At 46.7% G+C, this 26,670-nt stretch overlaps 1 protein-coding gene across 6 annotated transcripts in view; it reads left to right on the forward strand.

The window, feature by feature from the left end:
• Positions 1–26,670, forward strand: part of TEP1 (telomerase associated protein 1) — a 41,325-nt gene that overhangs the window by 8,533 nt on the left and 6,122 nt on the right. For 3 of the 6 annotated variants that reach the window (XM_053927894.2, XM_053927892.1, XM_053927893.2), the window contains exons 8-48: positions 1,540–1,664; positions 1,881–2,038; positions 4,692–4,801; positions 5,322–5,412; positions 5,627–5,813; positions 8,035–8,203; positions 8,688–8,846; positions 8,987–9,064; positions 9,832–9,962; positions 10,284–10,343; positions 13,516–13,674; positions 14,331–14,507; positions 14,733–14,853; positions 15,436–15,560; positions 15,831–15,944; positions 16,028–16,145; positions 16,296–16,490; positions 16,617–16,792; positions 16,893–17,049; positions 17,160–17,339; positions 17,801–17,893; positions 18,189–18,321; positions 18,479–18,629; positions 18,874–19,007; positions 19,220–19,308; positions 19,581–19,695; positions 20,128–20,368; positions 20,560–20,683; positions 21,551–21,675; positions 21,799–21,898; positions 22,109–22,264; positions 22,396–22,608; positions 22,855–23,008; positions 23,104–23,316; positions 23,884–24,044; positions 24,278–24,391; positions 25,317–25,424; positions 25,763–25,916; positions 26,009–26,085; positions 26,188–26,320; positions 26,461–26,597. In XM_053927894.2, coding sequence (XP_053783869.1) covers positions 1,540–1,664; positions 1,881–2,038; positions 4,692–4,801; positions 5,322–5,412; positions 5,627–5,813; positions 8,035–8,203; positions 8,688–8,846; positions 8,987–9,064; positions 9,832–9,962; positions 10,284–10,343; positions 13,516–13,674; positions 14,331–14,507; positions 14,733–14,853; positions 15,436–15,560; positions 15,831–15,944; positions 16,028–16,145; positions 16,296–16,490; positions 16,617–16,792; positions 16,893–17,049; positions 17,160–17,339; positions 17,801–17,893; positions 18,189–18,321; positions 18,479–18,629; positions 18,874–19,007; positions 19,220–19,308; positions 19,581–19,695; positions 20,128–20,368; positions 20,560–20,683; positions 21,551–21,675; positions 21,799–21,898; positions 22,109–22,264; positions 22,396–22,608; positions 22,855–23,008; positions 23,104–23,316; positions 23,884–24,044; positions 24,278–24,391; positions 25,317–25,424; positions 25,763–25,916; positions 26,009–26,085; positions 26,188–26,320; positions 26,461–26,597 — 5,715 coding nt within the window. The remainder of the gene's footprint in view (positions 1–1,539; positions 1,665–1,880; positions 2,039–4,691; positions 4,802–5,321; positions 5,413–5,626; positions 5,814–8,034; positions 8,204–8,687; positions 8,847–8,986; positions 9,065–9,831; positions 9,963–10,283; positions 10,344–13,515; positions 13,675–14,330; positions 14,508–14,732; positions 14,854–15,435; positions 15,561–15,830; positions 15,945–16,027; positions 16,146–16,295; positions 16,491–16,616; positions 16,793–16,892; positions 17,050–17,159; positions 17,340–17,800; positions 17,894–18,188; positions 18,322–18,478; positions 18,630–18,873; positions 19,008–19,219; positions 19,309–19,580; positions 19,696–20,127; positions 20,369–20,559; positions 20,684–21,550; positions 21,676–21,798; positions 21,899–22,108; positions 22,265–22,395; positions 22,609–22,854; positions 23,009–23,103; positions 23,317–23,883; positions 24,045–24,277; positions 24,392–25,316; positions 25,425–25,762; positions 25,917–26,008; positions 26,086–26,187; positions 26,321–26,460; positions 26,598–26,670) is intronic. The other 3 variants (XM_045201398.3, XM_024567499.4, XM_071221950.1) reach the window with 2 other exon arrangements.

Genomic DNA, 26,670 nt, shown 5'->3' on the forward strand with positions numbered 1-26,670 from the left:
CAGGAACCTCAGAGAGTCCTAAAGAACTTAGACCCAAGGAAGCACACACCAAGGCACATCACAATTACATTAGCCAAGATGAAACAGAAGGAGAGAATCTTAGAAGCAGCAAGAGAAAAGGAGACAGTTACCTACAAAGGAGTTCCCATAAGGCTGTCAGCTGATTTCTCCAAAGAGACCTTACAGGCAAGAAGGAGCTGGCAAGAAGTATTCCAAGTCATGAAAGGCAAGGACCTACATCCAAGATGACTCTATCCAGCAAAGCTATCATTTAGAATGGAAGGGAAGATAAAGTGCTTCCCAGATAAGGTCAAGTTAAAGGAGTTCATCATCACCAAGCCCTTATTCTATGAAATGTTAAAGGGATTTATTAAGAAAAAGAAGATAAAAACTATGAACAGTAAAAATGACAGCAAACTTACAGTTATTAACAGCCACACCTAAAACAAAAACAAAAGCAAACTAAGCCAACAACTAGAACAGGAAGAGAACCACAGAAATGGAGATCACATGGAGGGTTATCAACAGGGGAGTGGGAGGGGGAAGAAGGGGGAAAGGTACAGAGAATAAGTAGCATAAGTGGTAGGTAGAAAGTAGGGGGAGGGTAAGAATAGTATAGGAAATCTAGAAGCCAAAGAACTTATATGTACGACCCATGGACATGAACTATAGCGGGGGGATGTGGGTGGGAGTGGGTGTGCAGGGCAGAGGGGAGTGAAGGGGTGGAAATGGGACAACTGTAATATCATAATCAATAAAATATATTAAAAAAACAGATTAGGAAAATATAAGCATTATAAGAAGACACATTCTCAGTTGGTCAGCTGTTTTTTTTCTTTTCATCCTAATACATCCTAAACGTATCTCTTCCACCATAGAAGATTCTGAAAAGCAACTTCTTTCAGTTTTTCTTTTAAGATTTTATGTATTTATTTTTAGTGTTGGGGGAGGGGGGAGAAGGAGAGGGAGAGAAACATCAGTGTAAGAGAGAAACATCGACTGGGTTGCCTTATGTATGTACACTGATGGGGGACCAGCCTGCAACCTGGGCATGTGTCCCTACTGTGAATCATACCAGCAACCTTTCACTTTCCTGGATGTTGCCCAACTGAGCCACTCTGGTCAGGTAAACTTCTTTCAGTTTTTTTACTCCTTACAGCCTGCATTGTTCTGATGCCTCCATTTACCTGTTCTAAGTCTCCGTGATTTAAATAAGAGCTACGTTTCTCCTTCCTCCTTGTGAAAAGAAGGTGTTCTCTCCCATCTTGCTTTTCACAAGGCAATTATTCCATTTTACCATTGATAGTTCAGTCTTGTGTAAATAAAACAGTGACCCCAGAACACTGCTAGCTTATGCTTGCTACTGGAGTTCTTGTTGCTAAAGAGTTTTACCCCCCTATTCCTACTATTTGCCCAAATCTACTTTGGGGAAAGAAATGATCTCAGAAGTGTAGGTTGGTCTTAGATTCTACTTTCTAAAGAAAGTGACCATTATCATAGATTAAATGGCCCCTGTGGGGTTTGGGGACATTTCCACAGTTTGAGAAGACCTACAATGCAGTGCCAGAGAAAAAGAAGCCACCAAGGTTCACCCTGAAGAAGTTGGTACAGCGACTGCATATCCGGGAGCCTGCCCAGCACGTGTACTCCCTGCTGGGCTACCGGTGAGAAGATACACCCTGACCATCCATTCCATTTGGGCAACTCCGTGACTTTTCAACATCCATGGCCCCAGTCCCTGTAGTTGTGTCCTTAGCAACATTAGTTTGGGCAGACATAGCCTGTAGACATTACTGACTAGCTTTGACTGGCTCACCTTTCCTTTCCTGAGTTATTTTCAGCTGGCTTTGAGATGATAAGCTTTTCCTCCTCTGTTCTAGATACCCATCCAACCTACAGGCCTTTTCTCAAAGTCGCCTCCCTGGACCATGGGATTCTAGTAGAGCTGGGAAGCGGATGAAGCTGTCTCAGCCAGAGACATGGGAACGGGAACTGAGCTTGTGGGGGAACAAAGCTTCTGTTTGGGAGGAACTTATCGGTACAGTAACCTTGACCATCACACCTTCTTCTGTTCTTCCCTGTTTATGTCTCTCCATTTTGGACTAGAGGATTTTCATATATGATGCAGTTATTTTGTTACTTGTTGATTGGGCTTATCAGGTCTGCCATTGATACACCCAAGTGGACAGTGGTGCCTGCTTTCACTGACATTGTAGATAGTTATTCCAGATATGGTTAGGTGATATATATAAGTCTTTATCAACACATGACAAAAGCGGCAACTTCTCTCTGGTTGCACTTATAGCAATATCTGTGTAACTCATCCAAATAAGGTAGGAACTTTCTGGCACATGGCATAGTAGAATCTCTGCAGAAATTTATATTTAGGACATGGTCATTTTAGGTAATATGCCCATATTGATTTTAAAAACTTCAAATCAGGGAGGAACAAGTTCCTCTCAATCTTCTCTTTCTCTGTTTTATTTTTTGTTGTTTATTTTTAACTATAGAAGGCTCTTTCTCTTCTATTTTGTTTTATTTCTTTCATGTTGGAAAATTTAAAGTCAACTTCTTTCTGTTGAGAAATATCTAACTAGACCTTTTGTCTGCTTGAATTTTGTAGACTTCACATTTTAGAACTTTAGAAGATCATGTTGGCTTTTACCTTATTTCTCTGTGATCTACCGTTATAGATTATACTCAGGGCCACCTGAATTGCTCAGCTGCTTAGTATTCCTCTCACATTGTGATTGTCACTGATGTCTGCATTAGAATCACATGGGAATTAAAACACACAAATACACACATGCCTGACAATCTCTTCCCCAATATTGACTCAACTTTGGATGGAGTAGAATAAAGAGGCCTGGATGGCAGCCAGTATGTGCAGATGATTCTAGTGTGTATCATCTCCACTTTCTCTCTCTGCCCCTGAAAATGAAAACTGTCATTTTTCTTGGCTGAGACAAATGCCCATAGTCCAATCCACTGTTCTCCAGAGTATTTTTTAAATCATATATTGCAAAAAAAAATTGGAATATAGCAGAATATATGCATACATATAGGGTGGGGCAAAAGTAGGTTTATAGTTGTAAGTACACAAAACAGAATTTATTCTTGTATTATTATTTATTAATTATTGCATTATTTTCCATATGAACAACTGTAAACCTACTTTTGTCCCAACCTGTATTTTAAAAAATTTTGTATATACACTAATAAATTAATGTGCTTTGAGAAATACGTAAAATACAATGATTTGAAATATACATGTAAAAATAAATATAAGTAAACAAAATATTAAAATCTATCAACATCAGTATAAAATATAAGATAAAATGTAATTATATATACAGACCCCTCTTTGGAGACCACTGGTTCATTAACTTATTAACAATTTCTTTGGAATGAAATCAGTGAATTTCTCAGTCTATAGGATAAATACTCAATTTATTTTCTAGTATCATAAATATGATCTTGGACTTAAGTTATTATCAAAATGATCTAGAAAACCTTTCATATAGCAACAATTGATAAAAGCTCATGACTTTACAGAGGATACAATAATTCATCAGTTGGCACACATCACTTATACTGTGTATACAACCTTATTTTTCTATTCTCCTGATGAAAGCTGCTGGTAAGTGCAGGTTAGTGGGTTTGGGGGCTGACAGGCCTGGTCTTTAAAGTGGGGCTACCCAGGAAAAATATCACACCACTTACTTATGTTTACCTTTATGTAAAAGATAGAAGGAATTTTTTTATCTATACTAGTCGCTTAGTCCATATGGTGTATGGTGTATGATGGTTGAGGTGTAGGAGGAAGAAGAGGAGTCCACAGTATGAGGGCATTGTTGGTGCCCCCACCATCTTTTTTTGATTTCTACATAATGTGACATAGCAACTTATCTTTGAATCATAAATGGACTTAGAATTATTATTCGTTATTAACCAAACTAACCCTTTAAAATGGACACATGCCTTAAAAAGATTATTATTCAGAAATTATGACTTGAAGATGATACCAATGTCACAGGGACAAGTGAACAATAAGCTAGTGACAGAGGTGAAGTTGTGCTTCATTGCAAGTCTTTTTCACCTGTACATAAGTGAAAAACAATGACTATTTAATCAGTCCTTACAAGAAGTTTGCCAGAAAACTTAAAAAATATCAATATGACTATTTCAATATTTGAAATAGGAATTTACACTCACCATCATAATGATGAACCTTACCTTAACTGTATATGGTGCCTTGAAATATTAAGTAATGGTTGTACTACATGTATACAATTTATAAATTAAACAAATCTTACACTAGGAAATTTCTCTTTTAGCTATCTAAAAAGTTTGGAAATCATTACTCCAAATTAGAGAATATATTTTGTTAGTTGAGCCCAGTCTGAAGGCTGGAGCCAATAGACAAAGTTGTTGACAATAAACATAAGTTGTTTATTGAAACAGCTATCCCATAAACAGTGTTGTATAAATTTTGCTCTGAACTTCAGGCCACCCGTGTTTTTTTTTTCTTTGCGGACATTTAAAACGTTTTGAGTCAGATAGATAATATGTTAATACCTCACTCCCTTTATCTTGAATTTTCTACATGACCTCTGAACTTCTTGTTCTGGTCTCTGACCTCTCTCACGCATCCTTTCTTTGCTTTTCTCACCCTCTGCCCCACTCCACAGATGATGGCAAGCTTCCCTTCATGGCCATGCTGCGGAATCTGTGCAACCTGCTGCGGGTTGGGATCAGTGCCCACCACCATGAGCTTGTACTACAGAGACTCCAGCAAGTGGTATTCACGAGGGGCAGGGAGCTGGGTGGCCCAGCCACTAGAGGAGGGTGTGGAGATGCTGCTGCAGCTTTGAAAGCCAGGCTTTTCCTAGTGGCTGGGGAAGGTTATGGCTGCCAAGCTATTTCCATGTGGGCTGAAAACAGGTGTGCAGATACAGATAGGTTGGGGAAGATAGGTCCGGGGGTTCACCGACCCTTTGAGAAATTAGAACTTTCCTTTTTATTTTCTGAGATCAGTGACTTACTAGGAGGAGGTACTTCTGTAATTTAACTGACCTCAGAGGAGGTCTGTTATAAAACAAAGACAGCTCCTTCTGTTACTTCCTCTCTTTCTTTACCTCTTCTTATATTCTCACATAATGCCTTTCTTTTTAATCTTCTCTCCCTTTCTCTGTATCTCTTCTCTAATGTTCATGTTGTCTTTCCTTACCTTCCCACAAATCTAGAGTGATTATGTCAAGTTCCTGGTCACTGAGGCCCCTAATGCCCCTCATACTCATGACCCTTCTCTTGCTTTCCAGAAGTCTATAATCCACAGTCGGCAATTTCCATTCAGATTCCTTAATGCCCATGATTCCATCAATGACCTTGAGGCTCAACTGAAAACTAAAGGTATTATCTCTCTTCTTCCAACTCAAGTTTGTCTCTTCTGTCTGAGAATAGATGAGGCAGCAGCATTGGTATATTTCAGTCTCTTGACTTCCAGTCTCAGGGTGTGGGGTGGGCAGAAGTCAGATGGGGTTGGGGTGTTGGACTGGTACTGATGGGAAAGCAAGATGAGGAAACAGAAATTTCCTGACTCAAATACTTATCTGTGGCCACACAGCATTGCCATTTCCTTCCAACACACAACTGATGAAGCAGATAATGATTAGAAACTCAAAAATTGTGAAGAGGCATACCTATAACAGGGAACTTTGCGACCTAAATCGTCGGAAACTTCGAGCAGCAATGATGATGCCTGTGTTGTATGAGCAACTCAAGCGGGAGAAACTGAAAATATACAGAACCAGGTGTGTGTGTGTGTGTGTGTGTGTGTGTGTGTATTTTATCTGGAAGCAAAGGGTGGGTAATAAAAGGTACCTTGACAAGGCTTGGGAGGCATCTGAGAATCCCAGCTTTGATTCTGGAAAGACATGCTTGGCAGTCATCCCAATGGTTCAGACTTCCCTGGTTTCAGTTTTCTCTTGCACAGCAAAACTTGTCTTTAACATTGTTTCATGATCTCTAGAGAGATCATGAAGCAAAATTTATGTTTGGGCCTCTGCTCTATTCTTTGTGATTGTTTCATTGGTTTCCATGGATTCTGTGAGTTTGTGTAGCATCTCCCTTTCTCTTTATGCATGCTAGAGTCTTCTTTGCTTCTGCTGTGGTTCATAGTTCTCTTTCTTTTCCTTCTCTGTGGTACCTGTTTTTCATTTTGTTTCTCTTTCTCTCTGTATTTTCTGATCCATTCACTTTCCTTTTTCTTTTGACACAGATATAGTTATCATAAAGCAGGCTCAAACATAGACATGAAACTTTCCCTAAATCCCAGCACCCTGTCCTTTCAGGTGCTTCAACAGTATCTTTATTCATTTTCATTCAGGGCAAAGGCAGGGATCATCTAACCTTCTGGTAGAACTCAGTGGCCAGGAATATCCTGAATCAGTGACCAGTTGAATACAGTTCATTAAGAGTCAAGCTTAGGCTATAGTCCAAACAGTGTGCCTTTGTTGGCCATAGCTATGTGTGGCTTTTGAGCATTTGAAATATGGCTTGTTAGAACTGAGATGTGCTGGATTTTAAGGACAGTGTGAAAAAAGGGTGTAAAAGATCTCACTAATAATATTTGTATTAACTACATGTTGAAATGAAAATATTTTTATGTATTAGGTTAAATGTAATATTAAATTCATTTCTTCTGTTACTTTGTACTTCTTTAAATGTGGCTACTAGAAAATTTTAAATTACATGTGTGTGTAATTTTAATTTAATTTTAATTTTATTAATTGCAATTTAATTTTATTGCATAGTACTGGTAATAACTACTGAATTCTAAAGATTGAAAATTATTATGAAAAAATTTAAACATGCACACAAGTAATGAGAATACTTTAGTGGACTCCTATAAAACTGTTAGCCATATTCAGTGATTATCTACATTTTACCACACTTCCTTTCTTGATCCCTTTCTTCTTTTTCTTTTTCCTTTTTTGAATATGTTTTCAAAAAACAAATGTCCAATAATATGATGCATTTTACTTCACCCCTCCATACTTCTCATGTGTCTCTCTCTCTTTTTTTAAATCCTCACCTGAGGATAGAGAAAAGCATTGATGTGAGAGAGAAACGCTGATCAGTGATCAGTTGCCTCCTATATGCACCCCAACTGGGGATTGAACCCACAACCTAGGTATGTGCCCTGACGGGGAATCAAACCCATGACATTTTGGTGTATGAGACCAATGCTCCAACCAGCTGAGCCACCTGGCCAGGACTCATGTGTCTCTTAAAGCAGACATTTATATAATCAGAATGTCATTAATATACTTAACAAACTGAAAAAAATTCCTTGGTATATCATTTATAATCTAGTCCATATTAAAAATTTTTACTTGTCTCAAAAATATTATTTCACAGTTTTATTCAAGTCAGGATCCAAACATACACATTACACTTGGCTATTAATTTCTTAAATCTCTTTTAATGTTTTAATTGTTTTCATGCTATTGTCTTGCTGTATGTGGTTTCTTCAATTCTGTAGTTGTCAGACTTCCATTCAACTTGATTTCATAGTTGTCAGACTTCCACTCAACTCAATTTCTGACATTCCTGAGTGATGGTTGTTCTATATTTTAGCTGTAATTTTGATGTGGTTGTACGAAGAGGTGAGCCGTGTCTGCCTGTCGCCATCTTGACTGGAAGCTGTATTTGTTCTTTAAAATATAATTTAAAAATATGTAGCAGTTAAATGTTGCCTCATGAAGCAAGTATAACAAGTGATTTCAGAGAGTGGGTCTACAGATGACTTCTCTCCTGCCATGGTAATGGATTGGGAGAGTCCCGTAGAATGACAGCAAAGGGAAGCTCTGTCCCAGTGTTCTCTACTCTGGCAGTGGAGGAGGGCTGTGGAAGGTTGTGGGATGGGGAAGACTCAAAACATGACTGGCAAGCTCTCGTCTTCCCATCTACCTTAATGTGGCCAACAGAGGAACCCCTAAGTCCTTCTGTTTGTGTCTGTCCTGCCTGCAGACAGTGGAAGTATGACGGTGAGATGCTGGCTCGGTATCGACAGGCCCTGGAGACAGCCGTGAACCTCTCTGTGAAGCACAGCCTGCCCCCGCTGCCAGGCCGCACCCTCTTGGTCTATCTAACAGATGCCTGTGCAGACCAGCTCTGTCCCAAGAGCAACCCACAAGGGGTAAAAACAATAAAAGAAATGGGGGGTTGATAGGATGCTGGGGCTTCTCAGAGATATCCTGTTCGCAGACTTGGTTCTCATAAGCAAGCAGGCATAAGAAAGTGAAACAAAGGACTTGCAATTGCTTCCCAGTGTCAGACCTTAGTCCCCAGGGGTAATTCCTAGAATGTGGTCTCAAGCCTGTTCATGGATTATAATACTAACATTTCACATTTGGCTAATATATAATCTCTAAATTTCTGTCACCCAAATATTCACTTTTACCTCCCTTCATCCAAGTGCTGAATCTGGGCGGGGATCCTGGCCTCTCTCCACCTCCCTCACAGCAGCTCTTCCTGAGGTCTGCTGAAAGCGCTCCCCTCCTATCTTGGGATTTTTGTCCCTTCCCCCAAGCAGTGAATGTGTTTGGCCTTCAGGGATGCATAGACTAGAGTGGATTTGAAATCAAGGGAGTCTTATTTCACCCTGCTGCTTGTCCAATCAGCCTGCCCTTAACTATGTGTTGCTGCTGATCGGAATGATGATTGCTCGGTCGGAGCAAGTGGATCTCTTGCTGTGCGGCAGGGGCACCGTGAAGACTGCTGTGATTAAGGGAGAAGATGGTATCCTGAAGACAGTGGTGGAACTCCAGGCTCAAGTCCAGGTCAGTCACCCATTCGCACCATGCAAAAATATATGAATGGACACAGGCCTGGGAGCAGCCTGCCTAGTCAGGAAAGGCTTGGGTATGTACAGTTCTGAAGATCTTCAGGCAACCATGTAACATGAGGCTTTTTCCTTCAGGAATTAGATGGAAATGATGAATGGTCACTCCATACTTTTGGGAAGTACCTGTTGTCTCTGGCTGCCCAGAGGGTTCCTGTGAGTACTGCTGAGTCCCTGAGAAACCCTCCCTTCCCTGGCATTTGCCTCCACAACTATTGTGTTTCATTCCTCAAACTGACATTTTAAACCATGTACAGTACCCAGATTAGCTCCCTGCTGGCTGCAATCCCCTAACCAGTGTTATGCTGGTAAATGTTTAACAGCCAGCAATCTGTGAAAAATAAGTCTTGGTTAGTAGGATTTTTGGGTAGCCAATTTCCATGGTGTAAATACTCCTTCCGTGATTGACTTCAAGATATCAGTGAACTCAGAGTTAGGAAGAGAAACTAAGTATCACACCATTGTGTAGTCTTTCTACAATACAGATAAAGTACATGTAAGTAAGATCAAGACTAGATAATGGTAAGACACAATAAAATAATTAGGAAGTGATGAGTTTTTATTTAACCTTTGTTTTTAAGATAATTTATTTAATTGTAAGTTCATACAATTTAATATTTAATAGTGGCCACGTTTAACAACTTGCTCACAAAATTCCTAAATATTTGGTAGTCAGCTCTCAGGAGTCCGAATGAGCCAGCTACTGCACACCAGTGCCCCTTCCCCCACCGCTGCTTTGATGCCCTCCCAGTCAGGTACAATGGCTGCCTGGCCCAAAGTGCTCTCAGGAGAGGCAGTTATCTTCCTGCTCAGAATTCTCCAAATTCCCCCAGTTCTCAGAGATCTCTTGATGTCCTGATCTCTTTAGCTTGTCTTCTGTTCCTTTGTTCCTTAGGCTCAGCCCCTCCCCTTTTATCTTACAGGTGGACAGGGTCGTAGTCTTTGGAGAGGCTCTGGATGACAAACTGGTAAATGAGGCCAAACAGCTTATCTGGCAGCATGTGAATTCCAAGTGCCTCTTTGTTGGTGTTCTCCTAAGATGGACATGGTGCATGTAAGGGCGCTCACACACATTGATTGCCCAGAGTCAGAGGGTAGTGATTCTATTTCTACCTTACTAAGGTGTGGGACCCTCCCACTTGTCACGCACCTCCCCAGCTCTGCCTCTTATGTCTGCTGCACTTTAGATGCAAGAAACTTTTCTGAAGTTTTCTGCCTAGCTCGACCCCTTTGTGAGGGTCCACCCTAGCCCCAGGCTGGCACATAACCCTATTAAAAACGCAGAGGTGGGGTGTCTATCCTAGGGTGTTAGGGGGCAGTGACTGTGTTCCTGGCACTGTTTTTGATTGGTAGTGGCTTCTTCTTCCTTTGTCAGACCACCAGATTTGAATCCCAATGAAGTGACGCTCTCAGGCTGTACTGATGGGATACTGAAGTGAGTACAGGTTGGGCATTGAAAGCGTTGGGGGTTTGTTAGAGCATTTTTTGGTGATATCTGTGGTCTCTAGTCCATTTAGTATTTTTTTTTTTTCAAGGAAAATAGTAGTGAATTCCTCTTCTACAGCAGTCGAGGCAGCACAGTGACACTGTGTTACAGAGACCCAGGCACCTTTTGTCTCATCGCTCCACCATTTTCAAATGTTCTGCTTCCACTTCATGGTACAAAATGACTGCTCCAGCCATCATTTTTGTATTGTATCTAGTGGGAAAGAGGAAAAAGGGACATGGGAGATTGCACTGTTCGCTTTTAAGTGAACAACTCAAGAGTTGGTCACATTACTTCTATTTGTTCTTTTCTTTTTAAAAAATATATTTTATTGATTAGGCTATTACAGTTTTCCCTTTTTTTCCTCCCCTTTATTCCCTATGCCATGCACACCCCTTCCACTAGCATTTCCCCCTGCTTAGTTCATGTCCCTGGTTCATACATGTAAGTTCTTTGGCTTCTCCATTTCCTATACTACTCTTAACTTTCCCCTGTCTATTTTCTACCTACCATTTATGTTTCTTATTCCCTCTACCTTATCCTCCATTCTCCCCCCTTCCCCTCCCCACTGATCTCCATTTCTGTGGTTCTGTTCCCGTTCTAGTTGTTTACTTAGTCTGTTTTTGGTTTTTTTTAGGCTCAGTTGTTGATAATTGTGAGTTTGTTGTCATTTTACTGTTCATAGTTTTTGATCTTCTTCTTTTTCTTAGATAAATCTCTTTAACATTTCATATAATAAGGGCTTGGTGATGATGAGCTCCTTTAACTTGACCTTATCTGGGAAGCACTTTATTTGCCTTTCCATTCTAAATGATAGCTTTTCTGGATACAGTAATCTTGGATGTAGGCCCTTGACTTTCATGACTTGGAATACTTCTTGCCAGCCCCTTCTTGCCTGTAAGGTCTCTTTGGAGACAGCAGATGACAATCTTATGGGAACTCCTTTGTAGGTAACTGTTTCCTTTCCTCTTGCTGCTTTTAAGGCTCTTTCCTTATCTTTAACCTTGGGTAATGTAATTATGATGTGCTTGGTGTGTACTTCCTTGGGTCTAAGTTCTTTAGGACTCTCTGAGGTTCCTGGACTTCCTGGAAGTCTATTTCCTTTGCCAGATTGGGGAAGTTCTCCTTTATTATTTTTTCAAATAAGTTTTCCATTTCTTGCTCTTTCTCTTTCATTCTGGCACCCCTATGATTCGGATGTTGGAATGTTTAAAGTTGTCCAGGAGGTTCCTAACCCTCTCTCACTTTTTTGAATTCTTGTTTCTTCATTCTGTTCTGGTTGAATGTTTATTTCTTCCTTCTCCATATCATTGATTTGAGTCCCAGTTTCCTTCCCTTCACTATTGGTTTCCTGTCAATTTTTCTTCATTTCGCTTTGCGTAGCCTTCGCTTTTCCCTCTATTTTGCGACCATACTCAACCATTTCTGTGAGCATCCTGATTACCAATGTTTTGAACTGTGCATCTGATAGGTTAGCTATCTCTTCATCGCTTAGTTCTATTTTTGGAGCTTTGATCTGTTCATTTGGGCCATATTTTTTATCTTGGCGGGTCTGTTACCTTGTAAGGGATGGAGCCTTAGGTATGCACCAGGGCATGGCAGCCCATGTTGCTGCTGGATGTTGGGGGAGGACCCAGAGAGGGAACACTTGCTTGGCTTTCAGCTGGCTTTCAGTCACTTCCTCCCCACCCTTAAGCAAATTGGGCTCTTCTGGTGCTGATTCCCAGGTGGGTGGGTTTGTGTCCATTCTAGGATCCTGTGGGTCTCTTCAAACAACTCTCCAGTGAGGCTGAGAGTTTCTTCTGCTGCCGTAATCCCTACAGGTTTTACAGCCAGAGGTTTTGATTCTTTATTTCCCACCATGCTGGACCCCTGGGTTGCACAGTCTGTCTCGCTCCCCAGTTGTTCCTCCTGGTTTACCCACACACAAATGTGGGACCACTGGGTCCTCCAGCTGCAGCCTTGCTGCGTGTCCTCTTGGCCCTGGCTGCCCGTCTCTGCCCCTCCTACCAGTGTAGATGAATGTTTCTTCTCCTTTTTTTATTTTGGTTTTTTTTTAAATTTATTTATTTATTTTTATTCAGTTAAAATTGTCTGCATTTTCTCCCCATCCCTCCACCCCACCCCAGCCAGTCCCACCTCCCTCCCCCACCTCTACCCTCCCCCTTGATTTTGTCCTTGTGTCCTTTATAGTAGCTCCTATAAATGTTTCTTCTTTAACCCCTTGGTTGTTGGACTTCCATACAGTTTGATTTTGTGGCAGGTCTGGTTATTTTCTGTTTTTAAATTTGTTGTTGTCCTTCTTTTGGTTGTGCAAGGAGACAAAGTGTATCTACCTATGCCTCCATCTTGGCCAGTAGTGTTTTGTTCCATTCTTGATCCAGAAGAAATCACATGCTATAGTTAGTTATTTATGCCAAGTTTACAGAAATCTTTTTACTTTTTTTGTGTCTATGCTTAGTCTTCTCATTTACATGTTTTCCTCCCTGCCTTTTCCTTTGGATGTCACCTATTGCCTCAATTCCTATTAGTAAGCCTCATGCAATTCCTCCTTCTTCAAGGAGCATTCAAGGCTGGTACAGAGCTGATCCAGCTCTGACTAGGATGGCTTCATCTTTATTCTTTTGCCCAGCCCAGTTTCCCCTGGCCCAACAGAAAGGCTATGATAACCATGCATAACAGAAGAGACTAAAACTGGGGGTTTCTCTTTTCATTCATTCCTGGGGTTCTGCACCCTCATTTGTTTTAAGTCTACAATCACTGCTTATGATCCTCTTTTTAAGGAGTGCTGGGGGACCTAACCTATCCATATCTCTGTCTCTTGTCCCCTTAGAAGACATACATTTTTTTAATTAAAAGATTTTATTTATTTATTTTCATAGAGAGGGTAAGGGAAGGAGAAACAGAGGGAGAGAAACATCAATGTGTAGTTGCCTCCTCGTACCCCCACTGGGGACCTGGCCCACAACCCAGGCATGTGCCCCAACCAGGAATCAAACTGGTGGCCTTTTGGTTTGCAGGCCCACACTCAATCCACTGAGCTACACCAGCCAGGACAACTTTACTGACTCTGACTGTGGTGTTCTACTTTCTTTTTTTTTTTGGTCACTATTTATTTCAGATTCATGGCAGAGCGTGGGGCCTCCCGTCTTCTAGAACATGTAGGCCAAATGGACAGAATATTCAAGATTCCACCTCCCCCAGGAAAGACAGGGGCCCTGTCTCTCCGGCCACTGGAGGAGAATACTCCAAGCCCCTTGTCTTCTATTTCCCAGCATGGGTTAGTCTATGTTTCTGTGCCTTTGTGTATTGGATGGGGCTGCCTTCAAAATCTGAAGAAACTCAGGAGACTGAAATTCTGGCTGTTGAAACGCTGCTTGCTCTATTCACTGCAGTATGCCTCTGTTTTCTCAGGCAGGGGACTCTAACACAGGAAATTGTCAGATTGTGAGCTTGCTCCTTTCTCTGTTGGGGAAAGGGAGTCAGAATGTGAGGTGGGCAGCATACAGCCAAGGCTCAAGCAAGGGGTTTAGGAGCATGGGCTCTGGCTTTCTTACCCTGGATTTGCCAAACAGTAGCTTGAATCTTGGGCTGCTGGTTGCTTAATTTTTTAAGCTGTAGTTTTTTGATCAGTAAACGAGAGATAATGATTGTTTATCTCATGGTGGTGTCATGAGCTTTCCCTGGGCAGATAGTAAGTGCATCATAATTATTGTCTGACAAAGGAGGGGTGCATGAGAAATGGCAAGTGGGATTTAATGTCCAGAGCTCTGCAGCTGGGGCTACAGCTTATTCTCTGAAGGCCTGCTGGACACCCTCCTGCTGGCTGTTGTACCTGGCTTGTGCTCGTGCTGAAGGGTGATCATGGCCTTGTCTGTCGAATTGGATTGTGGAGCTGATCCCCAGATTGAGCCCAATACTCTACTTACCCCCCAGGTGGCGCAGCATCCGGCTTTTCATTTCCTCTACTTTCCGGGACATGCACGGGGAGCGGGACCTGCTGCTGAGGTCTGTGCTACCAGCATTGCAGGCACGAGCCATCCCCCACCGCATTAGCCTTCATGCCATTGACCTGCGCTGGGGCATCACTGAGGAGGAGACCCGTAGGAACAGGTGTGGTGACCACAGAGAAGAAGGGCTAGGTGAAGGACTGGAGTGGTGGCACTGAGGTGGGCAGTCTTGGGGCTGTAAGGTTGCCTGAGGGCTGAGAGCAGTGGATTGCTCCTAGTGTGCTAACAAGAGTGGCCTGCCTTTATGCTGCTCAGTTGTGAGCCAGGGCCCTGGCTCTCCATTTGTGCCTGTGTTCCCTGATATGACTCTCCATAACCATGCCTGCAGACAACTGGAAGTGTGCCTCGGGGAGGTGGAGAATTCGCAGCTGTTTGTGGGGATTCTGGGCTCCCGCTATGGCTACGTTCCCCCCACCTACAACCTCCCTGACCATCCTCACTTCCTCTGGGTAAGGCAGACAAGACTGGAGCAAGGTCTGCATGGGGAACCAAAGGTTGGGGCAGGAGTGAGGAGAAACCATGGTTTGTCAAGACCCCTGGGACTGTACACAAGCAGGTCATTGAGACTTGAAGTGAAACACAGACAGAAGGTTCTGTGAGTGGCCAAGTCCTAGATGAGGGAATTCCTTTGAGAAGTACCCCTGGGTGATCAAAGAATGTGAAGTTAAGAGTCCAGGTCTGCTTAGGTTTTGCCATCAGACGGATCTGGGTTCTGTTCTCCCTTCAGTTCTTGTGTGGCTTTGTGGGAAATAGCTCATCCTAATCTGGCCTCAATTCCCCCATATACTAAAGAGAAACAGTGACATCTACATTGCTGGGTTATTTTGAGAATTAGAAATCTATCAAAAAATGCTCAGTACATGATGGGCATTCAATGAATGTTAGCTGTTAGCTATAGTTTATTGGCTGGTGTCTGGAGGGATGGAGGAACATTACTGAGAGGAAGGAGCTCTGGGGTCCTTGGCAGGTCTCAGGGGAGGGGTTAGTGTGATTTAGAACGGAACCCACCTGTTCTCTGCCCTCTCCCTCAGGCCCAGCAGTACCCTTCAGGTCGCTCTGTGACAGAGATGGAGGTGATGCAGTTCCTGAATCGAGGCCTCCGCCTACAGCCCTCCGCCCAAGGGCTCATCTACTTACGGGATTCCAGCTTCCTCAGGTACCTTCTTTGGGCTGTGGGCCTTGGTCGTCACAGAAGGCCAGACAGGCTCAGTGCTATGTCTCTTCTTCCCATAGTCAGAGTAGAGGAAGGGGAGCTAGAAGAAACAGGGCTCAGAGGGCTTGCCTTTGCAGCACCAGATCAGCCTTGAAGTCGGGAGGTCTCTACTTGAGGAGTTTCGGGGAACCAACAGCCAGCCCTGGTGGCTGGGGGTAGAGAGAGGCTGGAGTCTGATTCTAGCAGCATTCTTGGGGTTTCTTGCGTGGTCAGTTCTGTGCCAGATGCCTGGAAATCTGACTTTATTCCGGAGTCTGAAGAGGCTGTACATCGGATCTCAGAACTAAAGAGCTACCTGAACAAAAAGAAAGGCGTTACCTGTCGCAGGTGAGCTGGGGGAGAGGAGAGCCCCTGCACAGAGATGTGGTGAGGGGATCTCTGTACTGACTCTGTGCTTCCTCTGCCCGTAGATACTCCTGCAAGTGGGGGGGTGTGGTAGCCAGCTGGCCCTATGTTGGGGGTCTGGAGGAGTTTGGGCAGTTGGTTCTGCAGGATGTGTGGAATATCATCCAGAAGCTTTACCTACAGGTCAGTGGGAGCACTGGTGGCCTGGGAGTGGAGAGGGGTTAGGGTGTTCTGGATATTCCTGGGTGGGAAGTAACTGTGGGAGCTCTGAGAGTTGTAGTCCTGGGGTCCTGAGGAGCATAGACATACAGTCATGGCCCCATGTGCCCTCAGCCTGGAGCCCAGCTGGAGCAGCCAGTGCCCATCCCAGATGATGACTTGGTCCAGGCCTCCTTTCAGCAGCTGCAGAATCCACCGAGTCCTGCCCGGCCTCGCCTTCTTCAGGACACAGTGCAGCAGCTGCTGCTGCACCAAGGGAGGCTGAGCCTCGTGACTGGAAAGTCGGGACAGGGCAAGACTGCTTTCCTGGTAGAGTCTCAGAGGCCTGGGCAGGAGGAATGGCGGGCTGTGTGGGCTAAGGAGGGCTGAGGATGTAGGGCCAGGGAGTTTGCGCATGTAAAATGTGACCCTCTTTTCTGTTTCCTTCCCATATAGGCATCTCTTGTGTCAGCTTTGCAGGTTCCCAGTGGGGCCAAGGTGGCCCCTTTAGTCTTCTTCCACTTCTCAGGAGCCCGCCCTGACCAGGGTCTGGCCCTCACCCTACTTAGACGCCTCTGTGCCTATCTACGTAGCCAAGTGCAAGAGCTGGGTGCCCTCCCCCATACCTTCCGGTGTGCATCTTCCCTATTACCCCTCCCCTGTTGATACTGCATGATGCCATCCCTGCATCTCCATCTCTGGCTGACCCTGGTCCTTCCCCTCCACATACAGGGGATTGGTGTGGGAGCTGCAGCAGAGGCTGCTGCCCAAGGCTGCCCAGTCCCTGCAGTCTGGCCAGACCCTGGTGCTGATCATTGATGGGGCTGACAGATTGGTGGGCCAGCATGGGCAACTGATCTCAGACTGGATCCCAAAGACCCTTCCCCTGGTGAGTGTGAGAAGGAGGTAGGGGTGGGATGCAGCAGGGAGGAAAGGGGCCTCTCCAACCTTGTTCTTCTTTTCCTTCTAACTCCATAATCTTTTGCCCAAATATCACAGGGAGTGCACCTGGTGCTGAGTGTGTCCAGTGATGCGAGCCTAGGGGAGACCCTTGAGCAGAGCCAAGGTGCCCATGTGGTGGCCCTAGGGCCTCTGGAGCCATCTGCCCGGGCCAGGCTGGTGAGAGAGGAGCTCGCTCTCTACGGGAAGCGCCTGGAAGAGTCACCTTTTAACAACCAGGTTGGATTGAGGCCAGGGCTGGTGGATGTGTGGGGTGGGTCTGGGAGCTATGAGGATCAGGGTGCTGAGGCAGCCAGCTTCCCCTCGCAGACCAGCTGTTTCTCGTTTTCTCAGGAACTCTGTGCCAGGGGAAGTTGTTAATGAGATAACTGATTTCCCAGCCTTTTCCCCTGGTGAATGGCCTCTCTAGGGCCCATCTGGGTAAGGGGAGGAGTGAAGCTGCAGTTATTGGATGGGGTGGACTGAGCCACAGGGGATTCCAGAAAAAAGGCCAGCTGGGCAGAGCAGCATAGGGAAGGGGTGCCCCTAGGTGACACTGTGGACCTTGCCACTGCTGGGGGTTCTCAGAGGACGAGCTGCCTTGCAATGGACTTTGTGCTGGACTGGAAAGCAGGGGGTGGAGGGCTGGCTGTGGGCAGGCTCTCTGGTAGCCATGCTGAGTCCTCTGAGTCTCTCATCAGATGAGGCTGCTGTTGGTGAAGCGGGGGTCAGCCCTGCCGCTCTACCTGCGCTTGGTCACTGATCACCTGCGGCTCTTCACACTCTATGAGCAGGTTGGTTGAGGATGTAAACCCCCAGTCCTCATCTTCTGAGTCCTAATCCCACCTCCCATCTCCATTCAGCTTCTTTCACTCCCATCTTTCGCCTTCTCCCACCCTCATCTTTTGCCATCTGTGATCACCCATTCCCCATCCACACCTCGCTCCCAACCCTACTTTTCTCCCACCTTATTTTCTTTCCTTTTTATCCCTTCCCATGGTTTCTTCTGCTGCCCCCTCCCCTCCCTGCAACCAAAGCTGCCTCTCCCTCTCCCTGCACTGACTGAAGCCTGTCTCTCTCCTCTCCCAGGTGTCTGAGAGACTCCGGACTCTGCCCGCCACTGTCCCCCTGCTGCTGCAGCACATCCTGGGCACCCTGGAGCAAGAGCATGGCCCCGAGATCCTTCCCCAAGCCTTGACCACGCTTGAGGTCACACGTAGCGGTCAGTGTTTGGGGAGAATTTGGAGGCCAAGGGCTCAGTGGTTGGTTGACCTTGGTTCAGTAGGAGTCTTTGTGAGCAGTGCAAGGAGGGACTAGGTGTCCTGGTGGTGGGTACACTGTGTGGTTTGGTGAGAGCCTCAGACAGCTTGCATTTTCAGGTCTTACTGTGGACCAGCTGCATGGAGTGCTGAGTGCATGGCAGTTTCTTCCCAGAGGGACCAAGACCTGGGAAGAAGCAGTGGCTGCTGGTCATAGTGGGGACCCTTACCCCATGGGCCCATTTGCCTACCTCGTCCAGAGTCTACGCAGGTACAGACGACCCTAGCTGACCTCCTGTGTCTTCCCATCTTTGAACCAGGGCCTCATGTGATCTTTTCTTCACCTCACCCTTCCCTCTGTGTGGCTACTGACACCTATCTCCCAGACCCTGGATGGCTCCCACTCAACTTACCAATGTGTGAGATGGGAATGGGAGCCCACAGCCATGCCAGGATGCTCACTGATGGGCCTACTCCCTCTGTTCTCCTTCCTTCTCTCCCTCACATGAGGACAGTTTGCTAGGGGAGGGCCCCCTGGAGTGGCCTGGTGCCAGGCTCTGCCTCCCTGATGGACCCCTAAGGACAGCAGTTAAGTGTCGATATGGGAAGAGGCTGGAGCTGGAGCACACAGTGCACATCCTCCTAGCAGGTAACTATAGCCCAGATTAGCCCCGGGCACTGAGTGTGGGCCCTGGGCCCAAAGTCCAGGACCACCCACCAGTGCTCTCTATGTATCTGCTGGCCTCCTCACCTACCACCTCAGTGGGTGGATGGCTTGCTATAGCCTGAGGGGTGTGATCTTTGGAAATGCTTCAGGTCTGAAATGACCTCAATGCTTGTTCCTCTGACCCATACCTCCAGCTCAGCTCTGGAAGACCTGTGACCCTGATGCCTCAGACACCTTCCGAAGTTGCCCTCCTGAGGCTCTGAAAGACCTGCCTTACCACCTGGTTAGTCCCCACATCCCACAGGCACCTTCTCCCAAGCAACTACTTTGACTGTTCTGAGACCCCTCTCTCCCTAGATGACCTCTATCACCATTGCCATTACCTGCCTCAAGCTCCCTCTACTTTTCTGCTTTTGGTTTTCTTGCCCTCCTCTTTCAGGTCCTTTGTCCCAGCTCCTAGATCTAGGTCCCAGCTGCATAGGAGGGTCTAAGACTAGACTGACCCTCCTTACCAGCCTCTTCACATCCCTAATGAATCCACTCTGGCCCTCTCAGCTCCAGAGCGGGAACCGCAGCCTTCTTGCAAAGTTCCTCACCAGTGTCCATGTAATGGCTGCACACCTGGAACTGGGTCTGATCTCTCAGCTTCTGGAAGCCCATGCCCTCTATGGTGAGACACAGTTACTCTGTGGCTTCTTTGAAATGTGGGGTCCCTGGGTGTGTCTGTAGGGAGCCTGCTCAAAGGGAGGTATAATGGAAAGAACAATCCAATTTCCATTCCAAGTGGGAAATGCCAAGAGGATCAGCAAGTGAGTCTCAGGAGATCTTTTGCCTAAATCTCTTAGATAGTTCTCAAACTATTTCATGGGCTTAAAATTACCTGGGAAACTTGTTCAAATTGAAGAGCTCTGGGTCCACAGATTCTGGTTACCTAATGTATGGAGTGGGGACCAGAGATCTGAACTTTTAATAGATGTTCCTGATGCCCCAGAGGGCCACACTTGGAGACTTACCATTTCAGGTACACATGTAACTGTATTTGGTGCTGGGAGTCATAGGGGTCCAGGCTGGCTTCCTATTGACCCTCTGCATCTCTTCCTAGCTTCCTCAGTCCCTGAAGAGGAACAAAAGCTTCCTGAGGCTGACATTGCTGTATTTCATACCTTCCTGAAGCAACAGGCTCCCATCCTGGGTCAGTACCCCCTGCTCCTGCCCCAGCAGGCAGCCAACCAACCTCCAGACTCACCTCTTTGCCACCAGGCCCCCAAGCTGTCCCAGCGATGGCACCTCCAGCGCATGCTACGATGGCTAAATAAGCCCCACACCATTGGGGGCCAGCAAAGGTAAGATCCTTAATCCAAGACTCTGGTAAACCCACCAAAGAGCAAGCTGCAGCCCTTTCTGAAACTGGAGAAAAAAGGAGAGATCAGACTGTGGAGAGGGGGATTCAGGCATAGAAATGCAGAAATGAATTCTTGTTTGCTTCCTTCCCTTCATTCCTCATTTCCTCCCTTTCTTCCTGCTCTGTCTCTAGCTCCAGCTGGTCCCTGGCAGTTTCCTCATCCCCCACAGCTGTGGCCTTCTCCCCCAGTGGGCAAAGAGCCGCTGTGGGTACTGTCAATGGAACAGTTTACCTGCTGGACCTGAGAACCTGGCAGGTATGACACTGAAGGTGGGGCAGTGTAGCTTCAGAAAAGCCTCACAGCCTTCCCTGAGGCCCTAGACAGGCCAAGTCTGCCTGCTGTCACTGTTTGATTCAGCCACTTTATTTCCGTCACATCAGATCAAAAGGGCTTGGCCAAAAATTAATCATACAGCAAATATTTGCCACATACCTTCCATTCAAACAAAGCACTGTTTTTAAGCATTGCAGGGAACTCGGGGCTTAGGACATTGTCTTTGCCTGCCAAGTGGTTAGTTTTGTTAAAAGAAGAGACAGCAGATAAAGTGGAACCAAAACATAGCTGCGTCTCATAGATCAGAGTTTAGTGGCACAGTGACCATAGGATAAAGGACAGAGAAGGGCTTCCCAGTTTGAGTGAGGAGGAGCCTGAGCAAAGACATGGGGGGAGAAGGTTTCCCGTAAATTGTGGGAATGATTGCAGCAGAGGGTACTTAAAAGTTGGAAAGGTGGGCCTCTCATTTTTCTACCCATATCATGCCTTCCATATATATGCATACGTGTAACCTCATTCCCTACTCGAACCCCTCAAAGTCTTCTGTGATTGGGGGATATGTATGGCATTTGGAGTGGAGAACAAGGTATGGCCCCACTTGGATCCCAGGCCCCCTCTTAGACCTGAGCTTGGCCTAGGTCTAGAGAGGGACCCCAAGCTTTGGACTTTTAACAGATGTTCCTAATGTGGGGCCAGAGAGCCACCCCTTGAAACTTACGTAAAGAATGCAGAAAGCCAAGGATTCCAGCCCTTCTTGCCATGGCCTCCCATTTGGTTGGGGCCAGGAGTGGCTGGACACGGGGAGGTCAAGGGAATGTTTTGAGCGTGCTGCCCCGCTCACTCTCACAGGAGGAGAAGTCTTTGGTGAGTGGCTGTGATGGGGTCTCTTCTTGTTCGTTCCTCTCGGACAATGCCCTCTTTCTTACTGCTTTTGATGGGCTCCTCGAGCTCTGGGACCTGCTGCATGGTTGTCGGTAAGGGGCCTTCCATGTCTCAGAGTGAGGGCCTTTCCTGTTTGTGGGAAGCCCAGGGAGAGGGGAATGAGGGGAAGCCTCTGGCCGGAGGGCCTGGGGCCTAACTCTGTGTCCCTGGGATAGGGTGCTCCAGACCAAGGCTCACCAGTACCAAATCACTGGCTGCTGCCTGAGCCCAGACCATCGGCTGCTGGCCACTGTGTGCCTAGGGGGATGCCTGAAGGTAATGACTGTGGAAGTCACAGTTGCCGTTAAACACTGAGTCAGCCTGGGAGGTTGTTCTGTCAATGTGGCAGAGGCTGCTGACTGCTAGGCCTGGAGACACCTTACCTGCTGGGGGTGGGGGACTGGATAAGGTGGTCCCTGAAGCTGTGGCACTGAGGAACCCAGGCATCTGTCTTTAGCACCTGATTCGTCTTCTTTTTTCCTCCAGCTGTGGGACACAGTCCGAGGGCAGCTGGCCTTCCAGCACACCTCTCCTAAGCCCATGAATTGTGTTGCTTTTCACCCAGAAGGGCAGGTAATAGCCATAGGTAGCTGGGCTGGCAGCATCAGCTTCTTCCAGGTGGATGGACTCAAAATCACCAAGGTGAGAGGTCCTGGGGGAGGAATACAGAAGGGTAGCAGTGGAAGGTGAGGAATGATGGACATCCATGTTCTGTGTCACTGGGTTGTGTTGAGAGCAGGCCCTGACATTTCCATTTCTACCTCCCCTGGTAGGAACTGGGAGCTCCTGGAGCTGCTATCCGTACCTTGGCTTTCAATGTGCCTGGGCGGGTTGTGGCCGTGGGCCGGCTGGACAGAATGGTAGAGCTGTGGGCTTGGCAGGAGGGGGCACGGCTCACTGCCTTCCCTGCCCACCATGGCTTTGTGGCTGCTGCCCTTTTCCTGCGTGCTGGGTGCCAGTTACTGACTGCCGGAGAGGATGGCAAGGTCAGGTTACAGGGGGCCTAGTGGTGGGTTATGGCGAGGGAGTAGCAAAGGCAGGGAATGTTTGGGTGGGGGTGGGCCTTTGTTGAGGGGACTATGCAGTAGCTTGGCTGGTGTGAGCTTCAGGAAGAAGGATGTGGGTGTGCACGCAGACACCTCTCAGAAGAGTGTCTGGAGGGAGGACTTTAACAGGGTGGCTGTAACTTAGGTGGAAGTGGGGTATCTTTAAGCCCTTTTATTGTCCCTCAGGTTCAGGTGTGGTCCGGGTCTCTGGGTCGGCCCAGGGGGTACCTAGGTTCCCTTTCTCTCTCTCCTGCCCTCTCTGTGGCTCTCAGCCCAGATGGTGATCATGGGGCTGTCGGTTACCGAGCCGATGGCATCAAGGTCTACAAAATATCTTCAGGTACAAAGGGAGAAAGGATGGGGTGTTTGAGCCTTTGGAAAGAGGCCTCCTCTTTCCAAGTGTCTGTCTTTCTCTTGTTTATTCTCATTCTCTAGGTTCCCAGGAGGTTCAGTGTCAAGCACTAGATGTGGCAGTGACTGCACTGGCCTGGCTAAGCCCTAAGGTGTTGGTGAGTGGTGCCGAAGATGGGTCCCTGCAGGGCTGGGCCCTCAAGGAATGCTCCCTTCAGTCCCTCTGGCTCCTGTCCAGATACCAGAAGCCTGTGCTGGGACTGGCTACCTCCCAGGAACTCTTGGCTTCTGCCTCAGGTACTGCTGGGCTGTGGGCAGGGCTGTGAATCATTGAAAATACACACTCAAATTTTTTTTTTACAACTTTCAAAGTCCTTTTAAATACATTTATCTTGTGCAATCAATCTACAGTGTTTCTTCTTGTTCCCTAGCCCTGATTCTGGGACCTCTTTGTAATTTTTATGGTCTTTTGAGTTTCTTCCCAGTGGGAGACTTTTCTGTGTTAAGGGATGGGTTTCCCTCGAGGTGAGAGAGATGTGGAAGTGAAAATGCAGAGTGGCCACAGTCCTCTCTAGGCAGAAAGCTTGGGCAGAGGAGGGTCTGGAGGTGTGGTAAGTAGTTGGAGAGGGACAGCTGCGGAGCCAGTACTGGGAGTGCCTGCCATCCTGTCCTGTGACTCAAATGATGACTGACCCTTGTCCAGAGCCTCTGTACAGCCTGTGACTCATTGCTACCCTCCCTTGGAGCTGTGCCTTTAGACATATCCTCAATCCTTAGCCTCCTTGATTGCTTTTGTCTCTGGCCTCAAGGCCTGTCTTGCTTCCCCTCTCAGGGAATTTTGCTCTCTCCTTATTTTCAATGCAGAGGATTTCACAGTGCGGCTGTGGCCAAGGCAGTTGCTGACACTGCCACAAAAGGCAGAAGACTTTCCCTGTGGCACTGAACTCCAGGGACATACGGGCCCTGTAAACTGCTGTAGTTTCAGTACTGATGGAAACCGACTGGCCAGTGGGGGCAGAGATCGGGTGAGCTGCAGAAGGATGCAAACCCCAGACCCTGCTCTCCCTGGGTCCCCAGCCCCTTTGGTTCCTGGATTCCTCAGCAGCTCAATTCCTTTTGCTTTCCTGGGCCTTTTGATTTGCCCACCCTCCCTTTCTTGATACTCCCTCTTTCCTTGAAACTTTCTGTCTGTAATGACTTTGGTATTCCTGCCTCCCTCCCATGGTCCTGACTCCTCCATCTGTTGGGAACTATCCAGAGTCTTCTCTACTGGGATGTGAGGACACCCACAGCCCCTGTTCTGATTTGCTCCTTCCCTGCCTGTCACCGTGACTGGGTCACGGGCTGTGCCTGGACCAAAGACAACCTACTGGTGAGTGAAGAGGAGGAGTGGTACAAAGCTCAGGAGGGTTCCTGGGGAAGGAAAGCACTTCCCATCTGATCCTTTTCTGACACCTGTTTATAATGGTAATAGCTAACACTTATGGAGCAGTTAGTATGTGTCAGGCATTGTCTCTTTACATATGTTGTGTCATTTAATCTATAGAATGCCCTGTAAAGTAGATACTATTCTTAACTGTGCTTCACCTACAAGGACATTCAACTCTGATAGATGAAAGACCATTTCCAAGGCCATGTAAGTGATAGAGCCAGTAAACTTTCTGATAAGAAAGCTCATGCTCTTGACAAGGACACAAAACTGTCTCCCAAGGGCTTAGGATGCCCCGTCCCTGCAGTAAAGGGCACTACTGTTATTTCTTTATTTGAAGGCAAAAAATGAATCTCATGTTATGCACTTGAGGCTGATGAAACCTAGTTGTCCAATGGAGGGTCCCCATGTTGTTCTCAAAAAGAGAAGAGAAAGGAGTGAGAGTAAGTTGAATAGACTTGCCAGAGTTTGTCCTCTCCCTGTCTTCTAGGCAGCCAGATCTTTCCTTGGCATTGCAGACATTTCGGCCTTTGTTTGGGTTTTTTGACTGATATTATATTAATAACAAGGACACTAGCTACTATTTGTACTCCAGGCAGCTGTGCTAGATCATTTATCTGTAGTGGCCTCAGCCCCACAGCAACCATGCAGACAGGTGTACTGTCATTATCCCGGTTGAATAGATGAGAAACCTAAAGCTGAGAGAGATGAACTTGCCCCAGGTCACAAAGAAATGAATGGTGGAGCTAGGATTTAAACTTGGACAGCCCATGCTCTTAGTCACAAGATGTATTGCCTTCCATTATAAGCATACAAAAATGCTGGAGGGATGCTGATAATCCCACTCCTCTGACCTCTGACTCTGCAGGTCTCCTGCTCCAGTGATGGCTCTGTGGGGCTGTGGGACCCAGAGTTGGGACAGCAGCTTGGTCAGTTCCTGGGTCATCAGAGTGCTGTGAGCACCATAGTGGCCGTGGTGAGAAGGCGATACAGAGTTCACTGGGGGTCTTAGGGAAGGGTGCTCTGGGAGACTGGGTGCATTGGGTATTGAATCCCAAAGGCAAAGAAGCATAAAGATTAAGGTGATTGGGCCTGGATTAGAGCAAGGTTAGGGTGTTGAGGCTGATGGTTGGTGTGAGGGGAGGGCAATCATGAAAACACAGCATCTTAGATTTGCGACCTAGTGGGGGGATTGCAGCCCTGAGCCCTCTGGCTTTATGTCTTCAGTTCTGCTCAACTTTTGACATCATCTAAGCCCCTAATGCTCAGCCCATACCTCTGTGGTTGGAGTCATACTTCCCATGTCTTGCTTAGTGTGACTCTGCTCTGAGGCAGGAAGAACATGTGGTGTCTGTGGGCCGGGATGGAACCTTGAAAGTGTGGGACCATCAGGGTGTGGAGCTGACCAGCATCCCTGCTCACTCAGGACCCATCAGCCATTGTGCAGCTGCCCTGGAGCCCCGTGCAGGTGATAAGAGTCAGCTACCTCCCTTCCCCACTGCCTCTTCCCTTCACTCCTGCTTCTCCCCTTCTTCTCGCTTATTCTCTGTGTCTTATCAGCTGGCCAGCCTGGCTCAGAGCTTCTGGTGCTGACTGTTGGACTGGATGGGGCCACACGGTTGTGGCATCCACTCTTGGTGAGTTCCCTGAAAAGACTGGGGTGGCAGAGGTGGAAAAAATATAGCAGGATAACCTGTGTTTCAACCCCCTCTTGTCCCTTCTCCATTCTTTCTTCCTAGGTGTTTCAAACACACACCCTCCTGGGACACAGTGGCCCAATCAATGCAGCTGCTGTTTCAGAGGCCTCAGGCCTCCTGCTGACCATCTCAGAGGATGGTTCCATACGGCTCTGGCAGGTACCTAAGGAAGCAGGTGAGTGAGGTATGGAGGGAGGTAAACTATGAAAGAGGGTTGTGTAACTTGGAACACGAAAGTCAGGGGTAGCCTGATATCCCCTCTTGTATCCCAGTAGTGGCCCAGCTCCTAATGAGTATCACTTCTCTTTTCTCCAGATGACACAAATACACCCCAGAGTCCTGCAGCCATCACTGCTATGGCCTGGGCTCCAGATGGTTCTGTGGCAGTGTCTGGGAATCAAGCTGGGGAACTAACCTTATGGCAGGAAGCTAAGGCAGTGGCAACAGTACAGGTGAGCGGAAGCAACCTCAGATCTTGTCGATGTAAATTCTGCCCCAGTTATGTATTTAATGGTACATACCCAG

The sequence above is a fragment of the Desmodus rotundus genome, chromosome 7 (genome assembly GCF_022682495.2).
Source record: "Desmodus rotundus isolate HL8 chromosome 7, HLdesRot8A.1, whole genome shotgun sequence".
In the NCBI taxonomy this organism is placed as follows: Eukaryota; Metazoa; Chordata; class Mammalia; order Chiroptera; family Phyllostomidae; genus Desmodus; species Desmodus rotundus.